This window comes from Diadema antillarum, unplaced genomic scaffold (assembly GCF_040938485.1).
Source record: "Diadema antillarum isolate AM-2024a unplaced genomic scaffold, OU_Dant_1.0 seq00000107_RagTag, whole genome shotgun sequence".
NCBI classification, from domain to species: Eukaryota; Metazoa; Echinodermata; class Echinoidea; order Diadematoida; family Diadematidae; genus Diadema; species Diadema antillarum.
Window position 1 is genome coordinate 28,716 of NW_027271193.1, and position 25,182 is coordinate 53,897.

The window sequence follows — 25,182 nt, forward strand, 5'->3', positions numbered from 1 at the left end:
GTAGAGGAGTTCCCAGAAAGAGGCACAATGATTGATGTAAATAGATGGAAGTGGAAAGAAGGGTAAGAGAGAGAGAGAGAGAGAGAGAGAGACAAAGAGTTGGACAGACAGACATACAGTGGGAGAGAAAGAAAGAGAAAGATGAAGAATGAGTGAGCAGGAAGAGATTGTTGAATTTGTGTTTTGCCCTTTTGTCTTTTCCTTGGGGTGTTCCCTCATCAAACAACAAATTGATTTGGAAAACATCGCCGAGTGTGAGTTATGTTAAGGGAGAGTCCCGAGTTTGTAGAAGTCATGATGGAGAAAGAGCATGTTATCAAATTGTCAGTGTACAGCCCGTGGGTGTGGCGGAGACGGTGGAAGTATTCCTGAAATATCTCTTCCTTTCTTTTGAAGGCTAAAGGCATCCACTTGGCATTATTACATAATATCATGTAGAAGGATCTTTAATACTCCACTTCAGAATCATTTATCTACTGATAGCAGTTTTGTAGCTATTTTATTGTGGAGAGGAACTGAGCAACTGCACTTTTAGTTAGTGAGTCATCATCCTAAATTTCAACTAGTCCACATCTGTTCTGAGGACCTTCCACAGGTCATTATGATCTGTAGGATGGATGGACAATGTTTTCCTCTCACCAAACTAGGAGGCAGTATGATGAAGAATTCAGCTCATGTCTTGCTGTCAGGGTTTGTACACCATGAAGAATTTTGTTGGATCCCTATGGATATAGAACCAACAACACAGCACTTTTACATGTGTCTGTGTTTCTTATGGGCGTATGTATGTATGTGTGTGTGTGTTGGGGGGGGGGGGGCATGGGGATGCATTTGTGTGTGTGTGTTTGTGTGTGTACATTTGTGTACATGGTGCTCATGTATATTGCCACACATGTACATGCTGCAGCAGTGTGTGAGATAAGAACATGTAATATGATAATGTGGTGGTATGGATGAAACAGATTTAGGGGGACACATGGTTAGGGGATTATTTAAAAACACACAAAGTATACTCAAAGAAATTGAGAGCAGAATAGTTGTGTACTGCAACAAAACTAGTTGGTTGAAGAGCAAACAAACAAAAAACAAATAAAACAAGGATGAATACAATTAAGTCGGATGCCAGAGAATAAAGGGATAAATTTGTGAAATAATTGTGTAGAAGAGTGCAATTATTGTCAGAGTATCTAGAATAGGTTCCACCATGCAGCTTTGAATTGTTGGCAACTGATAATCATTGTGTAAATAGCATGTCTGAAATAACACTCTGCAAGCTGTAAATATTGATAATGGGAGGTTTATTCAACTTCCTATATATTGCTTTAATTGATTCCAATTCTGTGAATTTAATTCTTTAGTATTTAGTCCTTATGGCATTGATAAAGTTGATGCTAGCGTAATGTATGCTGTACTTTCAACGTACTGTAATATTTTAATAATGTGTGGCCATATACATATACCACGGTATTGCTTTATCAACTTTGTTAGGAGAATACCACAAACATTATAATATTGATAACACTAATGCATTGAATGTCATTTATTGGGCCATCAAATATGTTGTTGGGAGATAAAGGCTAACTTATTTGAGTTCCAGTGTGCATATTATATAAGACAGTGCCAGAGTAAGGGCCATATGCAAAATGTATCTGTCCAAACAATTTGCCACAAAAGAGAGTGGTTGTTCAGAAGCGTGTAGCATGTATAGTGCAAAAGTATGACAATCATAGACATCTCATGTGCACTAACTTGTAAATTGCTGAGGTTGCTAGAAATCTGATGTCAATGTGATGTGACACTGAAACTACTTATAGGTGAGATAGTCTTGATTCCAGGCATGCCAAAGACAGACTGATTGCACCCTCACCTTTTCCACGTATTGAGACTTGGTGAGCAAATGCAGAGTTGTCAGAGAGACGTAGAATGGACAGACCAAAATTGTAGGATTCAATGATGTGTGCTCTTAGTGAGCTGTCTTTTAAGTACTTCTGTGTTTATACAGAAAAAAAAAAAAAAATTCTCTCTCTGTGTATGAATAGAATGACCTTATGCTACTCCTGTCGAGTGTTTGAGCAAGTCAGTATTGGCCAGAACTTGCCAAGATATTGTGGGACGTTGTGTGGAAGGCAGAAGAAAGATGTTTTCTGTCCTTTTGGGGGCATTTTATGTATACATTCCTAGAGATTTAGAATGCTTTCATTCAAATACAGAACATGTGAGGAAGCATTTGCTGATCCAAGCCAGTTATATCTCTGTCTCAACTTTATTGTGTGTGTTAGTTTGTAGCTTTCATTTTGGAGCAGGCCAGGGTCCTGTTGCATAAAACCTTTGTTGAACTCGAACATAATTCCAAATCAAACATAGTAATCAAACCTAACTTGGGATCCAATATAAAACTAGATAGAATTAAAGTTAGGATTGATTTTTGGTCGATGACTATGCATGGATGAGCCTACATGTAAATGTTATGATCACCTCCCCTACCCTTGATTCTGATTGGCTGAAAGCAGGTTATGTTTTATTTTATGTTCAATATTAAACGTAGAAATTTCTATGTATTTTGATGCTGAGGAGTTGATGACAAACAATTCATGTTTGATTTCAGGCACTTGAGTTTGATTCAAAGCCCTTGTGTTTGATTTTTATCTGTTAATATGCATAAATTTATGTTTGATTCATGGTACTTATGTTTGAAATCAAACCTAACTCTTTCTGCAACACAGAATTGTCAAACATAGCTTTATGCTTAAAATTCAGACTTATTATATTTTTGACGTAAGTTTGATCTGAAAGTTTTATGCAAACAGGGCCCTGTTCTGCCCATTCTTTCCCATGAAAACAAACAGTGTATCCCACGGACACCACAGAGTAACAATACCCATTCTGTATGGAAAGCCACATGAAATCAGGGTAATTCCTATTTTTGGTGTGCTTGCAACTTGGTGTCATATCGGCCTCTCCAGCAGTGTCTGTTGGAAATGCCTGAATTGCTTTAAGCGATGAGATATGAATTTCAAATAAACTGCAAGTTTTATTAGGCAAAGGCCTCAAAAGCGAACACTCAAGAAGCTCATGTGTATTTGTTTTACACAGTGAAAGAGCCGATAGGATAACTGCAGTGCAACAAAGCATTGATATACGACCAAATGTAAACGCAACAGCGAACAATTGAATATTGTACATGTATATAGCGGGTATATATTTTTGTGTTTGTTTTTAAGTCCAAGGTAAGACATTATCATACTACAAAGTTCAGTGTCTTTTGCAGATTGCAGTTTCTCACAGTTATTCAATGTCATGACACAATGAGTTAAGCTTCAAATTAATTTTAGATTGAGTCATCTGTGATCCGGAAGAATAGCTACGTATTACATTTCAACATATGATATTTTCTATTCATCAGACATTTACAGTTAAGACTGTAGGGAGGCTTTTTTTGTGCCTAGATCAAACTCTCATTTGCTGTTTGCAGTTTGGTGATAACAATTCTTGAATTGAATTATTAAAGTTTTTGCATCAATTGTTGTTAAACTTGAAGTGCAACTGTAACATAAAGTGATGAGTTGCCAGATGTAGGTAAGATAACTGGCCTGTGGAGATGTACTAAGATTAAAAAAAAATAATAACACCCTAGCACTTGCCTAGACCCACAACAAAAATCTTTCAAGTCTTCTTTTCTGTTTTTTTTTTTTCTGTTTTTCTGTTGTTGTTGTTGTTTTTTTTTTTTTGGGGGGGGGGGGGGGCTGAGTCGAAGAAACTTACGTTACATCAAAGCTCAATAATATAATGATAGTTTGTTAAAAAATGAGTGGAACTGGTTGATTGTTGTAGAGAGGAAAATAGTAATTTGTATTTGCCAGCTCAGTGCAATTTAAAAATTCATTGAAACATTTTGAGCACACAAATGAGATTAGGGAAGCTGATGTAATGTTTTTAAGAATCTATTGGTGAAAAATTGAGCAAATCAAATGGAATTCCAATAGGATTAGAACCCGAGACCTCCGGATTGCTAGCCTGGTGCTCTACCAACTGAGCGATAAAAAGCCCTAGTTTGTGTGTGTGTCACACACACACACACACACATACATGCACATAGCTTCTGACCACACGAGCATTGAGAATTCAGGGTTTCTGGGATGAACACTGTACTAGGGCTCTTTATAGCTCATTCGATAGAGCAAGGGGCTAGCAATTAGGAGGTCTCAGGTTTGAATCCCGATGGAGTCCCATTTTCTATGCTCGATTTTTCACTAATAAATGATATTCATTTCTGGTCAATTTCCCCTATTTTCACGTTTATTACTTTTTAAGAATGATTGAAGAGAAATATGATTTTTAATCCTTCAATATTTCAATATCTGTGATTTCTAGTCGGAGTGGATTTGTGCTAACCAGTTAATGGCTTGTAGTAGTAGCTTGTGTAATAATGCAATTTATGAGTTGCCTGCACATGATATATGATTATAGATAAGCAGTTAACGTTTCTCTGCCGAGCTTACCATAAGTGTGGGGCTGTGTGTGTTTATGTGAGAGTGTATGTGCATCTATAAAGTTAAAGCAGTATTAATAGAGTCTTTGCCAGCTCGTTTGTGTTTGCCGAATGTTGTCACATTTGTGGAGACCACATTTTGGTTGCATCACTGAAATTGAGTCCAAGTAAGTAAGTTGTAAGAGTGTGTGCAGTTTAATCCTTTGGACGGATGTGAGCACTAGTATGTTCACACACAGAAATGGGGCACAACTAAACTGATGCGCTTATACATGCATTTGCAGGTAGACTTTGTCTCCCAAAATGTTTAATATGTATGGCAGGCATATTTCTTTCTTTTTCAACTTCGTCTTTAATTTTCAAGGGTGACCGTCAAACTTTTCACACTGGGGTCATTTGAAAGTGCTGATATGTTTGTTAACTTCACAGAGGGAATTTTCTCTATCAGGCTCCCACTATAGTATTGCCAAACTATCAGAAATGTGTATTTAGTGTATGAAATGGAGTGCAGTATGAAAGGAAGAGAATTACATACAGCATCTGAAATGATAGTGAATTTTGAGAGCATGAAGACAAATGAAATAAATGCTTGCTTCTTTTAATGTTTTCCATGGAACTGTCAGAAAGAATAATGATAGTTTTATAAATGTTAACAGCCACAAACAGGAGATTCTTTAATATTATTTCAACACCCTCTTGATCATGGGACCACTTTTTGTAATTTACTGTTGCATGTAACATAAAACTGTTGCAATTTTATGTTACATGGAGCCTGCATGTTTGATGATTCACACAAGAGAGTCAAGTAGAATCAATCACGTCTGTCAAACCAAATCACATATGTTTAGATTTTATCAGGGTATATATGTGAAATTCAAATCAGATCACGAATCACCAACATTTCATTTATTGTGTGGTTCTGTCTCCTCAGCATTGGATTAATGACATTCTATACATAGATTTAGCATGTGTTGTTGTTTTGTATGTTCAGAGGTAATTTCAAAGTCTGTGATATAAGGAGAAGCTACTGTATTCTACCTATGTTTTGAATGGTTCATCATGCAAATTCCCAAACATTTGCGATCATACATTATGCAACATTATTTACTTCGTGGAATTTCACAAATTTTGGCTAAAACTCTTTTGCATTACGTGTCTCTGTCACCAAAATAGGTGTGTGGGACTGTGCACGGATGTTTAGACATTCTGTTTGTAATCAGTATTTATTTTTGATTTGAAAAGTAAGTCATGCGAAGTAGTTTGATTCAACAAATATCATTGTGTAGAAGCAATCCTATTCAAGTGATGCTTGTCATTATTATGGGATAAAATCTGGCCGATGTTTCGAACTAAAGTGAAAAGGCTACTAAGGAAGAATGGATGAATATTCTGAGACTACACATGAAAAGGTGATACATGTTTAGTGTCACTGGAAATTAATATACCGAACAAGAGAAATATACTCCGGGGCAGAAATTTCAAATCATCAACCATAGAGTCATGTGTGAAATAATTCTTAGTATCTCTTTTTTAGCAATGCTTGTTTTTATAGGAAGTTTATGTGTGTGACAGCTAACTTTTTTTTTAAATCATTTCCAAAATAAATTATAGAATCCCTCCACACATTAAATTTTTATGACATGTGTATGTAGTAGTTTCATGTTATCATTGTATCCAGTAGTTATGTATGCACTATTTTGTTTAAAAAGAAAAAAAAAAAAGCTTTTATATTGTCTCATTCCCCTTTTTATCCATATTTTTCCCTCAAATGATATAGATCCATGGTGCATGTACCATCATGATCAGGGTTGCGCAGTTTTTTCATGAACACAAAATATTTCATATCCTTAGTTCAGAAGCTACTACATTGTATAACATGAGATGATGTCCAGCTTGAATCTTGTGAAAGTTACGGTGAAACAATGGAAATTTGTGTGGAAGCCCCAAAGGGGCATTGCGTTTTGGCCGACTCATACAAAGTGTGCATATAAATATCACAAATGATTCACAGTTTATGGCAAATTTATGTAAAATTTTGATGCACATTTTTAAGTGATTCACAAATAATTCACCATTATTTCACAAATAATTTACAATTTATTGCATTTCTTTCGTGCAAATTTTGTGAAAAAGACTCTAGATTTGCAATGTCCTTTAGGTCCACCATATGCGTGGGTTCATCATATTTTATTTTCTATGTCAGCACGTCTTGGTAGCTATTATGTCATTGATATTGAAACAATTTTGTGCAAATGGAGAGCTGTCAAAATGTTGATGCATTCTCAGATATACCACATCTCCCCGAATCTGCAGGAGGCTAATGCTTGAAAGATTAACTGTTTCTTCACATCCTGACCAATGAACTTAAAATCTTGTGTGATTGTGGACATATTATTGCTTATTGAGGTGCATATGACGTTACACTATCTTCCTAACACCTCTCTGGAGCCTACCAGATTTTGCTGTGTGAGTGTGGGCAGTCCTGCATTTTTGGAAGAGAAGTTTTTTTCTTATACAATCTTGTCTGAAATTTGTCATTTTAATTTTGATGCGAAGAAATGCATGTTTTGTCTGCTGCCTGGAAATGAATGCTTTTAGGATGAGTAATTTGGTGATACATTGAGTTGCTGATATAAAATATCTTGAGATTAGTTAGCAAGTCAAGGAGTGAGAGTACTGAATTGGAATCAATGTTTTCATGCAGAGTTTCACTTCTTTAAAACCAGGACTTTATTTGATACATGTATTGCTGTTGGGTTTCTTGTGTCATCACCAGAAAAAAGAACACACATGATTCGCTTTCTCTTTTGTGATCATGAAGTAATGACCATATTAAAAAAAAAAAGTGAAAGGTTATCTCTTTGTGTCCTTCAAGTGGAAATTGGCACCGAAAACTCCGTAAGATTATACATATTGTCCACAGTCCCGTACACACAGAAAGAGTGCACTTAGATTTGAGCAAGAGTTTTAACCCTAACCATGCAGGCTGGGCTTTTTGGGGTGTTCTGTGGCCGGGGGAGGGTTGATTTAACCCCCCCCCCCCCCCCCCCCCCCGAGATCTCGGTTGTTGATCGTGCAATCGCCATGAAAATTGGCACATGCATTACCTGTGGCATAATCTACCAAACTATACAAAAAGAAATGGAAATTTTCATTATTTTAATTAATTATGCTAATATATGCATAAAATCATACATTTTGCTCTAAATCAGAAATTTAAGCTCTTAGAATCCTAATTTTTGGTGATAACATTCTTTGTAGCATTCCTAACAATGTACTTGAAAAAAAATCTGGTATCAAAATTAATTTTTTATGTATTTTATTGTTTTATGAATTTCTTATGTATTTCTTTATTTTTCGACCTTTTTTATTTTTTTGGAAAATTTATGACAGAACCTATTTCAAGCATAATTATGCTGAAATTAATTGATTTCATCCTATGAAAGTGAAAATAATGATATCTTTATGAATAAGGTGAGAAAACTCCATTTGCATAGACTTTATACACAAAATCAAATTTTTGAGCCATTTTCGGTCTGACAGGCATGTATAAAAGGTCATGCAGCGTCGTAATGGTATACGCGATTTTCACGAAAATGGTGTCAAAAGACGTGCGAGACTTGAAAGTAAAAAGTCAGTCAAAAAATTTCGTGCGGCGGAATAGTTGTGAAAAATGTCAAGGGGAGTTGATTTACCCCCCCCCCCCCCCCCACCCCCGGCCCTTTTAGGCTTAAGCAAGAAAATAGCATGAAGACCAAAACCGGATGCCGTCGAGTCACAGGTAACACTTTTGTGTATATTGTAGTTCTGCTCTGGTATCATGCAACATACAATGTATAATGACATATATGTTCTCTCTTGTGTGTGTGTGTGTGGGTTCTTTTTTTTTTTGGGGGGGGGGTGGGGGGAGAGGTTGATAATTTTTTGTGAGGGGTCAGCATATTTTGCTGTTGTTGTTTAAGATTTGTTGATGTTCGCAATCAAAAATATACATTTGAATTTGCTGATAAGTGTGATTGAAATTATAAATTGGAAATACATTCAGAACAAGCCCTTCTCTTATTCAGTTTTACTTGATACAGTTTTACGAGATCTGAAATAAAGTGGTGTACAATCACCCACTTTTCTGAATAAATTCTTGCAACTTTATCATTTCTAAAAGAAGACATTGCATTCACCGAGGTCCAGATTTGTTCATTTATTTTGTTCTTCTTGTGCCCAGGATAAAAATTTGTAATCTATGAAGTCACACTAGATGGCAATGATAAGTCAATGTAATTTTCCTCAAAATTCAGTGGAGAAAAGGTTGATTCCTTCTCCAGCCTACACCACATACATGTATTTATTTTCATCAGTTTTGCTTGCCTAACATATGTACATACTTGTGTGAAATTATTTTTGTCTAGGTTCGAGCATCTGTCGGTTTGCCAAGGGTATCACCTGTTTGTGAGTGTTCATGATTTAAAAGTTTAAAGAAAAACAAATATATGACTATTCTTGCTAATGTTTTAGGATTAGTAACTGTACTTATTCAGTCATTTGGTTCAAGAGTTCTTCTAAATACAACTTTGGCTTTATTGATTAGATATATATCATAAATGATATTTCTCCAGAATTAAAATTTCAGTTTCGTAAGCACTGCAACTCAGAATATTAAGTCCTACGTTGATAAAACGGGGGACCTACGTACTTGTATCGCAGATTAAAGTTATAATGAAGGAATATGTGATCAGTTGCACATAACCGTTTGAGACAAAATAAATGGCCTTAAGTATCACCGCACATTACAGAATACTGAATATTGAGGTGTATGTGTCTTTGGGAGCAAGTAATTGCCGTTTATTCTTGTACTAGTATTTTGTCTTCTACAGTGGACTCCCATTATAATGAAGTCCTGGGGACCGGCAGTTTTCTTTCGGTGTACCAAAATTTTGTTATGACCGAACAAATAAATAATGGAAATATATTTAGAGTAGATAATGTTGTGGCCTGAATTTTTACTTCATTGTAAGCGGAATTTCACTGAAACGTTCGTTATAATGGGAGTGCACTGTATTGTAGATGTGGGGAATATGTCCATATCTTTTGATTTTTATTTGTGTGTGTGTGTGTGTATTTTTTAACCAGGGATGATATTGAGGTTTGTTAAAAAAAGAATTGAAATCAAAATTTTCAGGTGATTTCGATACATGGAAATTTAAGCAAACTGTGTATAGACTTGAGAGAAAAAAAAATCTGAAATCAGATTTATATCTAGAGAATATCACAGAGACTCCAACTCTCCTGCTTTCGACGGGAGATCTCCCGCCGAAAGCCCATTTTTGCAATATCTCCCGTTCTCCCACTTGAGATTTAATTTCTCCCGCCCTGGCTCTGTGTCTCCCGTTGGAAAGGATTTCTTACTTAGCATATTGCCATCGTAATTCGAATGTTAAAATGAGCCCGAGATAGCACGAGAAAGTATCTAGAACCATGAAGCTTCCAGGGCCCTTAAGCGGGCCCTGGACCATGGCCGCAAGGAACTTGGCACTTCGCGCACATCAACTTGGAGTGTCCCGTTTGCCAGGGGTTTCAGGCGGGAGAATCTCCAGATCAGAAGGTGCTTGGGGTTGGAGTCTCTGATATCATACCAGTTAACCCATTGGCATAGATATCTGGAAAGTAACTGCCAATTACCAGAGATAACCTAGTAAATCGCCCTTGCTATCTATTGTGTCATCAAGGCCTTCATGTTGGACTGAGGCATGCTGCTACATTTGAGTGGGCTTCCTAACATTACAGCTTGGTTAAAAACTTGTTTATACATGTAGCAATATCAAACCAAAATTATAATTGACAACACATTTGCTGTACATGTACTAATTCATTCAGACAAACACACACATGCATGCACAAACACAAACACACACACACATACATGCACACACATGCACGCATGCACACACACACACAAACACACACATTAACATTTTTTTTTTTTTTTTTTTTTCTGGAGGCGCACAGTTATCAATTATAGTACCATTGTATCACATGTATTTTTCTTTTCTTTTCTTTCTTCTTCTTTTGTTACTGTTAACGTTAATTTTGTTAATGTTATTGTGTTTTCTAGTCTATTTGTATGAGTAGCAAAGTGCGCTTAGAAACGTCAGTATGAAGCGCCATATAAATGCAATTATTATTATTATTATTAACAACACAACAATAAATGTCATGAATTTGCATGTCCCAGATTTAATCATAAACAGACATTCACATAGTACACAAGAAATGTATATAGATATAATTTGACACCACTGATTTCTGTTCAAACAAATAATAACCATCTCACTTCAAAGACAGTGTTTCTATGCGTACATGTATCTCCCACATGTAGGTTTATCTGTAATACCTGTGAACATGATTCCGTAATGATTACTGTCTCAGGTACATGTAGCTGTCCAGTTGACCATATCCTTAACCCCAAATCTATCCAACAATACATATACTATTCACTGTACTGGTGATACATATGCAGACATCTAATCATCGACAGGAAGTTTAGTTCCTGAACAGAGGATGACTGAGCCATTATGAAACTAAATTATGACTACAAGGGGTTTACCTTACAGATACACTTGTGCAATTTATTAAAGGTCACGACACCAGTTCCCACTACATCCTGTTTATCAAAGGCAATGATAGCTACTACAGCAGTCTAATACAGAGCTACTTTTTAGACAACAGCGATGCAATCCACAGCTTTGAATTATTATTTTTGGTTTCTATCCAACGGGAAAAGATACATCCTGCTTGTACAATCATATCTATACAATATGAATCATCAGCAAGTTAAGAACAGCTGATGAAAGAACTAAAGCTCTCTGCTGATATGATCAGACTCTCATACTTTGCGCGACTGTTTCCTGCATGTTTCACCGATCCAAAACACCGAGATATGCCCGGCGCTCAACATAATTACATTACAGTGAAGAGCACTGATTCTCGCACATCTACTTCCATTAACATTGAGAGGAATGACCCACCTTGCATGTTCCTACCACATATAAATCTTTATCCACAAATATTGCATGATCAATGGAAAATTTCACATTCTAGTACCTTATTCATATTCTGCGTAACTGCACTCACACAAAGATAGATAGATGGACAGAGAGAGCTAGAGAGAGAATGAACAGAAACACGGGAGGAGCAAAAGCCAGAGAAAAGAACAACAGGGTAAAAATAACAATCAGAAACAGGTAAATAAAGATAGACAGACAGACAGACAGACAGGTGGAAAAGACGGGAAGATGGAGAGAGGAATTGTTCTGACTGTCAACAGTAGGTACACTGAATATATTTTTATCATTCTGCTACATTGATGACCAGGGGCTTTCCCTTGGGGTCATCAAACTTGTCCATGACTTTGACGTTGGCCATCATCGCGACGGCGAAGCCGACGATGATGACGACCATGAGAGTGGTGAGGATGCCCATCCAGATGCCGGGGGTGAAGTACCCTATGCAGTCGTTGGCTGACGAGAACTGGTTATTTTCTATACCAATCGGTTGCAGCTGGGGTTTGAGAAAGGGATCGAGACATAAACACATAAATATGAGAAAAAACACAAAATACTTTTTAAATAACTACAGAAAACACACACAGCTTTCAGTGTGACACATTATTTTGAAGAATATCACAAAGTTTTGATTTTTCTGACTGATTTTATATTGCCTTGCATGCTCTTGCTCATCATGAAAATTGGAGGAGTAGAAAGAAAAATAAAAACTAATTGAATAGAAAATACTGCCGACATCAATGTATGCTTGATAAGTTTCAACATAGCTTTTCATGTGCTAGATAGTCACAATGAATATTTAAGTTGAGAAAATTGATTGGGAGGTGTCTGTAGTCAATGAAGTATTTTTTAATGAGAGTGCATTTTGGACTTATTAATCATAACGTTTTTTAAGCATCTGATTAAATGGGACTTAGTGAAATTGCTGAAGAGAAGTCCTCTTGCACATGAAAGAGACAGCAGATGCTTGTGCTATGGCTAGTCTAAAAAATAGGGTATAAAACAGGGACCTCGGCATACCTGAAAATTATTTAGCATGACATTGAGGAAGTAATTCACGTCAGTCTGGTTATCCTGGGCAAACATTGTGTTCCCACAGTGGTAGGACCAGCCAATAGGGGTTATGAGGTCATCCGGCAAGGAGATGCTCTCGTTGTTGGTGCCTACCAGATCCTTCAGTTGGTACACGATGGTCGTTGAATCCACAAACCAGTAGTTGTTGATAGTCTTGTTGAAATTCATTCTGCATGGAGGAGTCATGGGAGAATGTGGTAACTTGGGAGTAAAAATATACTCAATACTCTATTTGACTTCCAGAAAAAACATAAATAGGCAGATGGGTTTAAAAGTTTCTTTGGAAATCGAATGTACCACAAGACAGCTTTTGGAATATTAGACATTCACAGGTTGGTCACAAACATAAACGCAAATTAGATCAGGCATTTACATCCTAAAAATTATTTTTCATGAAAAGTACACATTCAACTGACTTGTTACCGACATACGTTACAGGTAATATCATTCCCCCTGCTTTCTGAAAGAGGCAAGTCCCATGCTCTTTCATTATGCTAGAAAAGTGAAAATATGTTAAATTTTCTTTATATTGTTGTATCATTTCATCACAAATTATAGTACTCCTTCCTTATCAAGCGATGATGGTACCAAAACTTTAAAAATTCATAACTCTTTTAATAATCAACTACCCGATTTTCCTCGAACTTTCAATGTGTGCGACTAATATTACTGCTTTATCCACATTGATGTTTGGGCGTTGGTCTTCTTTAACTTTCTCGTTTCATGTCAGATTTTAAAGAAACTTCTATTCACCTTTCAGTTTGATTTATTTCATACTCTTTATCTGATGGAATCAAATTGAATATGACATTGAATATGACATTGAATATGACATTGAATATTGAATATGGAATGGCCTTTCAGCTTAACCCTTTGTGCCCTTTGAGTCCCCATTGGCACTGACAATCCCCAAGCATTCTACATGCTGTCCAAAGTCCCTGGCAAAGAATGGGTTAAGGACCATTGTCCAACGAACGACATGTAACAATGGTGACCAGTGGACAAAAAGCACTGAATCCAACTCACGAAATGGAGACACTGGTGATCCACTCAGACCCATTCTCGTTCCGCAGATCAGAAACACTGAAAGTCAGCCTGTGTAAAGGTAAAATAAAAACAGATATGATGCCTTTGAATTCGAACATCAAGTACTGAAATGTAAGAATTGTTCGCAGCATGAAATTTTTGCCATTGGCATTCAATGCATTTAGTGTAGACAAGAGCTTCTGCATGCACTTTAATTTCGCAAAGTTGGCTCTCGCAAAATTCGCAAAATTAAAATGCACACAAACATTTCTGGTTTTAAATTACCTGGTAGACTACCTCAACTAATGATCAACAATGCAATATTTCCACCAGAGTTGCTACAAATAATACGCACGATGATAAAGTAGCCTATTACAAAAGATAACTTCATATTCTCATATAGGGGATAACAGACATAATTACTTTTTTACTTTTACAATATCAATAAAAGATTTAAGGTTTGAGTCTTTGTGATGAAATTATTTCATGATGTGTTTACTTCGTTTACAATATTGCAAATTTCAATCTGCCGTCTGCACTGTCGTTACATCCTGAACGTCACTACAACTCCCATTACATAATAACCACAAGTGATAAATTCATAACTGTAATAGCATCAAGATGGCTAAACTGAATTTCATGCCTGGAAAAAAAAAATAACTACTAACAACAACCCACACATCCTGAAGAAGTGGTCTCTAAATGTTATCACTATTGGAAAGGTATTTAGGAATCATACGGGCAAAGTGCTGAAAGAGGATTTAACATACAAATTTTCATGAAATAAGAGCCGATAACCTTTGTGCGGCATGAAATCATCGCGAACTGCCACTGGATTTCAATGCATATAGTGTAGATGAGAACTTTGTGTGCATTTTAATTTTGCAAATCTTGAATCTCGTAAAATTTGCAAAATTAAAATGCACGGAAACATTCTTCGTTCGACTTACTGGTATGTGAAGTTGTTTTCACAGACCCCCTCAAAGTTCCATCTATCGTTGGGGAGCACAAGGCTTCTGTTGACCGCGCCATTAACCATCAGCTCCACGGTAATACTGTCGGCAAACAGGTAGGCCGTGCATCCATCCTGAGTGAAATTGATGAAGGTGAAGTTCTGGTTGTCGGCGGTCTCCGTGGCCTCTAACAGACGACGTCCACTGGCGTGAGAAGAATGCTTGGATGGAGAGGGACAGGGGAGAATGAAGAGGTGACCATAATAATCTTTCATTTGATGGAATTTAGCACATGCTTCTATGAAACGTATGACCTGCATAGCACTGACACTGCAGGCGAAAAACAGAAAAAAAATGAGATCTTGTATAAGGATAGCGTTTGCGGAAACCCCTTCGATGTTGACAAAAATGTGAACAGGCTCAAAATTATGAACTGCATCTCTCTCTCTCTCTCTCTTTTGTATGTCCTTCTATAGTAGATCACCTTGGGCTTGTATTATGATTGCTAACAGAATGAGGTCTAGGGCAATTACCCCCAGGGCAACTACCCAAGACCCTTCCCTTGACCTGAACCGTAATCCGAATCCTGAACTTAATCCTAACCATAACCCAAACTCTTCACCCTAAACCTAACCCATACCCTAATCTTTACTCTTACCTTATCACTAACCAGTATGTAGCTGGGGGTAATTGCCCTCGGAGGGTAATTGCTCTGATATGATCTAATGCTGTACATGTACACTATAAATCTCTCTAAATGTTTGACGTTTGATACAGGGGAGTCCATGATTTCTAACAAATGCATGTTTTCTGTCTTGCAAGCAAGACTGCAAAATTTCTTTCCTCTTTTTTTAGTTGCTTGATTCACTGTTTTGGTTCTTTTCTGCCACTTGATAAGCTGTTATTTGACATTCAACTGTTCTGTGAAATTCTGCTATTATGGCTTCCCATCCCCTGCCAGAAAATCACATCTTCACAAATATGACATCAAGATAAATGTTGTGTAAGTATGCTGGAATCAATTACTGCAGTAGCATCCTCCTCCTTCCTATACCTGTACATACGCGACCCGCTACAACAAAAGGATCCTAAAGTCGCTGACGGGTGAGCCGAGAAATTCGGGTTTGAAGTCACATCATTAAAATTGGTCAAAACAATCGGATTTCTGTTTTTGGCATAATTTTGTAGTCTAATGTTTTGTCTATCATCTGCCGAAATTTCGAAGCTAAATGATTAAAGGAAAGGCAAGAAATCAGCATTTTTCTGGGCCATGATTTTCCGACTTTCAACGTAACAGAAACGTGTCCGAAGATTTGGATTTAGCGACGCAGCTAAACTCCGCCCCTAGCAACGAGGGAGTTATTGGTCAATGCAAGACATCCTGATAACTGATTGGTCGTGCGTAGACAGCTGGCACTAAGCTTGAATGAACATCGTGGAGGTCGCTAGGAGCATGCCTTCTATTGTCAAGCGATGAAAACTGTCTCGCCTCCCCTTGATCATGATAGCGTCGGAAGGAAAACTTTGAAGGTGTTTTTCTCGAAACTCTGATTTCCTCTACCACTTGACATGCGCTAATAAAATCATCAATATCTCCGCAACCGAGTACTTATATGAGTTGTGCTATATATCAAATTAAAGTAGAAGAGTATTCTAATAATGTCAAGCCATTTTCAGAAAATTGTCCTCCCCCAACTTTCGGATCCTTTTGTTGTAGAGGGTCACATATACATACGCACTTACACACACAAACACACACAAATTGAATGATGTACTACCAAATCATATATAATCAGATCCAGCTATGATAACACTGGTAGCATTACTACCATTAAGTGGTGTTCAATTTAACCACTGAACATGTGATTATGCACATCTCTGATTACCTTTGACATGTCATCAGCAGAGAAGATGATAGTGTAGGGGACATCATCTGATTTGGCTCTCAAGCGGTGCATCGCTGACTTGACCAGTCCATCTGCCGCCTGCAGCTGCTCTTCCATGGAATCACTTTGATAGTTAAGTTAGCCAGAAAGACACATCAGGAGACAGACAAACAGACAGACAGACAGACCAACAGACAGAGAGGAAGAGAGAGAGAGTGAGAATGAAAGAGCCCAAAACCATACAAAACTGGATACACTTGCAGATACAATGTATCGAAAATAATATCAACCTTATCAATCACCCAACTCCATGCACTGAATCTTGAGTCTCCCCAAGCAACCATTGGTAAGCGTGTCCAATTACTTGGGTGACTAATATAAGAGAACAGAAATATTACATTTGAGGATGCTTTCTCATCTGTACTATACACTTCAGTGTAGTGATGATAATGGGTGCTCATATATGAATAATATCTCTCACTCTTTTTGTAGGGTTGTAATTGTGCTCAGCCAAACAGCATTCTTCAGTTCTTTGCTGCCACTTCTTGCAGACAGTAGCCAAAGCTACAACATAACATATACCTCTACAAGTATTTAACAGACTAACTTCAGATTATCATACTAGTCTGAGTTAGTACAATACAAATCTAGAGTTTCATCTACACTGGATTTATAGACCAATATGTAAATTCTTGAGGGTCATAGTGATTTCAGGGTGATTCCCTTTGACTCTGGTACAGTCGGAAGCTCATAATCAAACATGCACTACTAACCTTGGTGCAACTCTGACGATGACGAGGTTGGTTCTGCTGGGGCTAATGATAACAGAACTGAGCTCCTCTGGGTCAGTGAGCTCTGTGACCTCTCCATTCTGACCCTTGACCTTGGAGATGAGGTCATCCACCAGGCTGGATGTATCAGTCTGGGGCAGCACTAAGCTGGATGCTGCACTTTCCATAGATGACTGGACCCAGGAAGAGTGAACAGGTATTCACCAGGTATTAGGGTGTGCATCCCACAATTACAAATTGTACATGATTAGTCAAATACGAGCACACAAAAATCCTCAAGGAATATAGGTGTATGATTATCGCACATTTGTTATGTTCACCCTGGGCGTAACATATGGCTGTGATCTCTGATCAGAGGACTGAATGGCAAATAATACCAGTTTAAACAGCAATTTCCATAGAACAAACAAATGAAAGAATTTCTGTATTCTATGCAATAATAAGAGCAACATTAGATGATATAAATGAATACTTCCTAAATGCAAATGGAGCACAAAGCCACGTTGTTCTGGTGGAGATGCTGTGATGACAGCTACAATGTATCATATGAAAATTCCAGTTTGACAGTATGTGTTCAATAAAGTACTTTGATTAACTCCCTAAACATAACAGATGATGACCTTTGCAGTCAGGAATGTGCAGAATGTTCCAAACTCAGGGTTTGGAATGCTGTAATTTCAGACCTTTTAGATGGATCATTCCAACCAGACCCACCACTGCCAGTTATCATTTACATGTTGATCTTTAGTAACGTTCAGACAATGATCCTTAACTTCAAGGATGAGTTCGTAGGTAGGTATGGGTTGCCAAGTATGGAATAGTGTCTTTCGTTATGAAATCAGTCATTTTGTCACCAAATGACAATTTCATCAATTCTACAATTGTAATTTCATTGATGAAATTGACATTCTGTTGATGAAATTGTCATTTCGTTATTTACAAAATAGCAATTTCATCAACAGCATGACAAGAGTGCACAGGCAGACCTCCATTACTATTTCACAACGAATGAGACCATGCGACACTTGGCGCCCCATACTTATCTACACGCTTATCCTCGAAGTTAAGGATCACCATCTGAATGTAACTGTTATTGAACAGTCAAATACTGTACACACATGTCATAAATTCTTTCTTTTGATTACTGAAGTCCCTCCATACCATTAGTCAGTTCTGCAGTAAGATTTTGCTGAGACACTGACCCAACACAGCTACTTCTCAGTATATTTTATTCAGCATTAAACACATTTTGGGTAGAAAGAGGATGCACCATATCAAGGCTTAAAAATCAGAGACCTGACACATTAAATGAAAGATCTTTGGCCTGCGATGAGAAATCCACCAACCCTGGTACTTACCTTGATGTTTGGAATGACACCACCCTGATTTGATGAATCGTAGGCATTGCCATAGCGTGTCAGGTCTCCAAGTGAAAGCTACGAGAGTGATAAGAGTGAGAGAGAGAAAGCAATGAAAATATGCAAAATTTATGAGCTGGAGTAAACTCCTAACTGACTGACCTCTCAATATAACATCACAAGAAGTCTCGTTCCTATAACACTTTCGTTATCTACAGTATCAAAAGTGATAGATAGCATTGGACATTTTCTGTTGGCATTCTATGCAACAATGGATGTACAAAAAGATATATTCAGACCTAACTAAGAAGGGAAAAAAAGAAAGAAGGAAAGTTCACCGAACCCACCGCAAGCATCGTTGCTGTAATATGAAATTGCTGAATTATATGAAATAAACTATACAGTGTACCTGGTACCTATCTGTTTTTTTCATTTCCTTTCTGCTTTTCACACATTTGAACTTTTTTCCATAATAAATCTAGAAATGATATACATACAAAATTCCCTTTTTGAGGTAAGAACTTGAGCTCAGCGAGTTGACATTTGAAATGTAGAGAGCTTAAAATCATCTGACGTTGTAAGAATGTGTACAGGGTACGTACATCAGGGTCATCTACCACTGATTTTTTTTTTTTTTTCATTTCCTTTTTACAGCAGGTGTGTACTCTTCAAAGCTAGGGACATACCTTCATTTGGAAAATCTATCCTACAGAAGAAGTACATGTACTATTAAATTAATATTTATGATCGGCCTTAGAAGACAATGCTATGCAGCAAAATGATCAAACAATCGATTTCAGTTTTTAACATGTCAAGGCCAAGGAAATGTGTAGGGAAAATGTCAATCTACTTGGACATTGAAGTTGAACATTGTAAAATGTACATGTATGAACGTAGGCCTACATGTACATTGTATGTGTGTTTCAACACAAAATTATTTCTGGTAGTTGTATACATCCTCAGCTGCCTTCATATTTCGTATTTAAGTTATGAATATGAACCTGCTGAGGTTGGTCATACTGTAGTTGATGGTCACACTCATCGGTCAACCCTACATATACATGTCATATATACATCTCACTGTACCTTGTCCAGCAGAATCAGGACGATGACCTTGACATCTTCCTGAAGGCCCTTGTCTAGGAAGTCTTGGCGGAGAGAGTCTCGGGAGATCTCCTCTCCAGCTGAGATTTGTCTTGTTGAGAACAGGTCACTGTGAAAATTTGAAGGAACATGATGATAATTTCCAAGTAACAGCTCAGTGTATAGTGAGGTGCCCGCACCTCGTCAGGGGCCCGAATACCGTCACCCCGCTTAAAATTGTTTTAAGCGCACTGAACAAAAATTTATGCCCGGGACTGTGTTCAGTACGCTTGAAACTTGGCAGGGCTACCACAACCAAGCAAATTGTGGTGAAAACCAAACAGTTTTCGCAAAATCTGAAATTTTAATCGGAATACGTGTTATAAGTATCACCACTGTCCCCGCACGCATCTTTTACGTGTATGTCTATGGGAGCATCACGGTCACCCGCACACGTCTTTTGCGTGCTTTGTCTAGGGGAGCGCGGGTGACGAGTTGCGGGCCCCTTCCTTAGCACGCAACTTTTTCGCATCGTTCGCGTTTAACGACGATAGCTGCAAATTTTCGATATCGATCAGTGAACTTGTGATTCCATTGGAATGGAATTTTCAGCATTTTTCCTGTATGTGAGTTGGATTTCAAAGAATTTCAGTGGCGAAATGTGATTCAAATACGCGCAAACATTAACTATGACGAGATGCGGGTCACCCAAGTATACTGTTTGTTTCAATGAACATTTGGATATAGCCATCACACCCTGTTGTGGATATTATACAGAAGAAAAACAATTTTAAACAAAATGGTATTCAAGTTTCTTCATAATGAAAAGTGAATGCACAGAGTGAGCTACATATCATTGCAAAAAAAAAAGAAAAAAAAAAAGAAAGAAAGAGGGGTGAGATAAAGCTTTGATTTCACTATCAACCAGTCAATCAAGCACTAATATATGCATGCCCCAACTTGCAGGAATAGATTTTACTTCATTGGTAACTAGAGAAGTACTCTGAAAGCGCAGACCTCTGCCAAGCATGCAGCTCATTTCCACCACTGATCTTGTTCTTCCATAGAGATGTCAGTGATTTCCACCCTTACGTACTTATAGCATTATGTGCTGAAAGTTGCCCGATTTCCCAATATAGAAGCCTTTGTTACATCATAAACGCTCAGCTGCACGGCGCGCCTAGCCCTAGCAGAAACTAGAGCACGCACTTTAGTGCGCGCTTGCAAACCTCAACTACGCGCAGCCTGATCTCCAAAGTTCATTAACCCTACCTGCCAAAATATCAAAAATCCTTCATAAATTCCCCCCAAAATTCTCGGATCACTACCAAAATTTAATCATCTGTTACTTGTATCATTCTAAACCTTTCCTGCAAGTTTCATCCAAATCCGTTCACTACTTTTTGAGTTATTTTGCACAAGGACAAACTAACAAACAAACAGACAAACAAACCAACGGTAACAAAAGCATAACCCCCTCCCTTGGCGGAGGTAATGAAGAGCTCTGCATGATATATAGAAGACAAATAAACACTTGAACATAACGAAGGGCCAAAGTCCAAATTTTAGCTATCACCTTTTGAGATCCTTTGTGACTGAATACAAATAAAAATCAATATGATAATCATTAAAATTACTATCTACATTTCAATTTCATATACATAACACTTCCCTAACAGAAGAAAAAAAAATCAGAACAATTTTTCTTTGAATTCTCTCTAATGGACTTGGGCCTTTCTGATATTCAGGTATTCGATTGCATGTGCTGTACAATGCATTCAATGCAGGTGATCAATGTGTCCACAGAGTGACTGGTTTCAAAAGTAGCTCACTGGTTTTACTTCCTGACTTGCTTGCATCACTACTCTGTCACTTCCTTTGCTTTTTTGTCACAAGTAAATTTGGGTTGCTCTGGCCACAGATTATGTAAACAAGATTTCAATGAATTTGTGGCTCTGTAATGAGCAATTTGGGGGCTTTGGTACAAGTTATCTAGGTTGATATCATTACTTTCTTGTTGCCCAGTTCAGCAATGAAAAGAGTCAATATTGTATTAATTTTTTGGTACTCAAAAGTTTTACTACAATAATTATTCTAGGTGATACGCTATCAGCATATCACCTATTGTATTTGTACAGAATCTTGACTGTTGTGGCTAGGTAGGATCTTAAGAAATGGAAGCTATTGCATAACAGATTTCCTCATACAATGCACCATGATCATGACAATTTTCTGTGGTACAACATTGTAAATGTAAAGCTCAATAATCCCTCAGTCAGTGGAGAGCAAAGGCACACGTACTACTGCACAGTGCTCGATGTGTCAAAATTGCAAGTATCAAGTACTGTATTCTGTTTTTCATACTTCATTTTTGCATGAATCATATATTTTTGCTCGGCCCGGAGGGTCAGAAAAGGGATTTTCTTTTAGGGGACATAATTAAGCAGCAAAAGAATTTGTCAACTTCAGAGCTGGGAGTATGTCCACAGGGGTGGACGGTTTGGTGATCAAAATGTATTAGAGTCATGCAGAGAGCTCTGAAGAAATTCACAATTCTGAATTAATTAATGAACCTTCTTCCCCCCCCCCCCCAAAAAAAACACAATAAAACAACATCCGAGCCCCTCTTTTGCTGCTTAAAGGGGAAGGCCAGTAACTGATCAGTGGGAATCAGTGGAAATGCTGGGAGATGATTGTTCCAATCCTTATGGGATTCATTCAAGAGTTCATTGTATATCTATTGTTGTGTGAAAATGATTTGCTTCAGAATGGTCTCATATTCAAGTAATGTGCAGTTTAGTGCTTCCAGGTTAGCGTCCCTGGTCAGTGACAGAGCATTAATCTGCACATTACTTGAATATGAGACTGTTCTGAAGCAAATCATTTTCACACAACAATAGATATACAGTGAACTCTTGAATGAATCCCATAAGGATTGGAACAATCATCTCCCAGCATTTCCACTGATTCCCACTGATCAGTTACTAGCCTTCCCCTTTAATTATATTATCCCCCAAAGAAAACCCTTTTTTTCTAACCCTCCGGGCCAAGCAAAAATTCATGATTCATGCAAAAAATATGAAAAACAATGTACTTGATCACTTAATTGTCCACCCTTGTGCACAAACCTATAGGAAGCCTCCCGGGTTTTTTTTGTACACAAGGGGTGAACAGCTTAGCGATCAAATATATTGTTTGTCATACTAGTTTGCATAATGTATCATTACCATGAATTTTTGCTTGGCCCGGAGGGACATAATAGGGGTTTTTAAGAAAAGGATATGGTGGGTTGAAAAAACGCTGATTCGCCTGTGCAACAAGACTGTAACAGTTAGACCTCTACGGAATCATCGTCCCACTCGGAGATAGCGCTTCGGCCAACATTTCCATAGGAAATGACAATAAAATGGGGAAAGTGACCACCAAAAGCTATGTCTCAAAATGCTCGGTTGTGTGTGTGGCAAGTTTCGCAACAAAAACAAAAGGAATCTTTTCTTTTCAAAACCACCGGAGCGTAAAATCTGTCAGTAACATCAGCTACGTGTGGAATACGAGATGGCCAAGCATGCATGTTCACGCTACTAAACTGTAGCTCTACTAGGTTCTACTATGGACCTACAAATTGTACTACACATGGATATATCCATCATTTTGTTAATTAATGCATGCCTCTGTCTATGTCAAGAGTGTCACAGCAACATTTTAAACATTCTTCCTTGCTTTGATCTTAATGATCTCCGCTGCCAGCAAGCCAGAGCAAAACACAAGGCAGCTTTGAAAACTCGATAAACAAAATGCTCAGGAGATGATAATAACTGTCTTAAATCAAGGAAAATGCATGTTCAGTTGTGGGATGTATCAGTATATCACCGCTCAAATATCTTCATTTCTTTTTAGCAAAATGTAGATACCGGTACTTATAAAGGGAAAGCTAACTTTTTTAGCTAATTGATTTCAATATGAATATGAATTGTAGTAAAGTACCCTCATTTTTCATCTTTTTTAAATTTAGCACATTTTTCCAGAGTAAAAAGAGACAGTACATGAAGCAGATATGTGGGCTATGTCACACTATATTAGGAAAGGTAATTAGTATGTGTGAGCAATATAGTGAGCGAATCTTCCCAGTAAATTACACGAAATTAGTCAACACGAAATTAGTCATGTTCAGACGTTTGCTGCTTCTCAGACGTTTCTGAATGAAAAGGCGTAGCAGCCAAAAGACTGGAGTTTAGGGACACAATTCCTTTGTCAGTGACTATGCATGAATCATGATTATGCAATCATTATTTTCGAGACACCTGGCTTGTACTGTAGAAATGTCTAATCAGGTGGCACCGGATCTCTTCTTCTTCTTCTTCTCTATAAGTACAGGCCACCGTCGGGTGTATTTTCGTACTTCAAAGTGGTTGGATTTGTTGAAAGTCCATTCGTTACAGGCCCACATGGTTCTATGTAGACCTAGTCTACATACATGTATGTATATAGACAGGTATGGGCTCTTTGAGAATGTAGGCCTACAGTACAGACCGGACAGCATGGATATATATGACCTAGACCTAGTTAGTTTTCCTCAACTTCTTAATTGCTTCATTTTCTTAAAATGGTTTTAAATTCATTCTTTTCGTCTTTTTTTCATTTTTTCCATCTTGTCACAAACATTCATCTGTTTTAATTGTAAGTTTTCTCTCAAAGATCTTTAGTTTTTAGAGTTACTTCCATTCCAACTCCACAATCAATACAAATTCCGTTCCTGGATCACTATCAAAATTTAAGGAATGAGGTGTTCTTCAGACAGAGTTCATGTCAATATCGACGTTTGATGCAAGTTTGTTTACCCAACTTTTTGAGTTATGTTGCAAACAGACAAACCACGCCGATGATCACTTTGACTTAACCTCCTCCTTCCTTGGCGGAGGTAAAACACTCCAAACTTGCAATCTGCTGATGATCGTTATCGATAGGAATGAATGCCAAGTCACATGACATGACAAGTACAGGACCGTACACACTGTACATCGTTGCGTTGTACGTGTAGATGTCAATGCAATAATGGGTCTGGCCACTGCATGCACTGGCACTCGCGACTGGGCAGCTGGGACAGCCCAGGCTGGGTCACAGTGGGTGTGTATTTTAAAGAGAAAAATCGTAATCATGATAATTACCGAGTACTCGACCACGCGATGACTGGGACACTGGTAGCGTTGCTCACAGAGAAAACGCTGATTGCAATCAGCAACACGAAAACGGGCGTCTTTCCCATGCTTTAGCGGGTGGTTTGATGATTTTGATCAAGATCGACTAGATTGCTTTGGTGTGGTTATGAACATGACGGATTCCTACACTTATTATTTATTACATAGAGATTACACACTACCAAATTAAGCGCACGTAAAATAGACGCGCACGGCACGTAGTGCGCTATGGCTATGAGGGACTACTCTCTCTATTTTGCGTTTGTACA

The 25,182-nt window shown here is 37.8% G+C and overlaps 1 protein-coding gene across 1 annotated transcript; it reads right to left on the reverse strand.

Annotated features, from left to right (window-relative positions):
- Positions 1 to 10,717: 10,717 nt before the first annotated feature.
- On the reverse strand, positions 10,718 to 25,037 carry LOC139726970 (V-type proton ATPase subunit S1-like). The gene is made up of 9 exons (XM_071637956.1): positions 24,884 to 25,037; positions 19,722 to 19,848; positions 18,636 to 18,713; positions 17,260 to 17,450; positions 16,487 to 16,610; positions 14,598 to 14,821; positions 13,648 to 13,716; positions 12,568 to 12,790; positions 10,718 to 12,043 (listed from the first exon to the last, which is right to left on the reverse strand). Exons 1-9 carry the CDS (start codon positions 24,979 to 24,981, stop codon positions 11,834 to 11,836), a joined length of 1,344 nt encoding a protein of 447 aa, XP_071494057.1. The 5' UTR covers positions 24,982 to 25,037; the 3' UTR covers positions 10,718 to 11,833.
- Between the last annotated feature and the right edge of the window lie 145 nt (positions 25,038 to 25,182).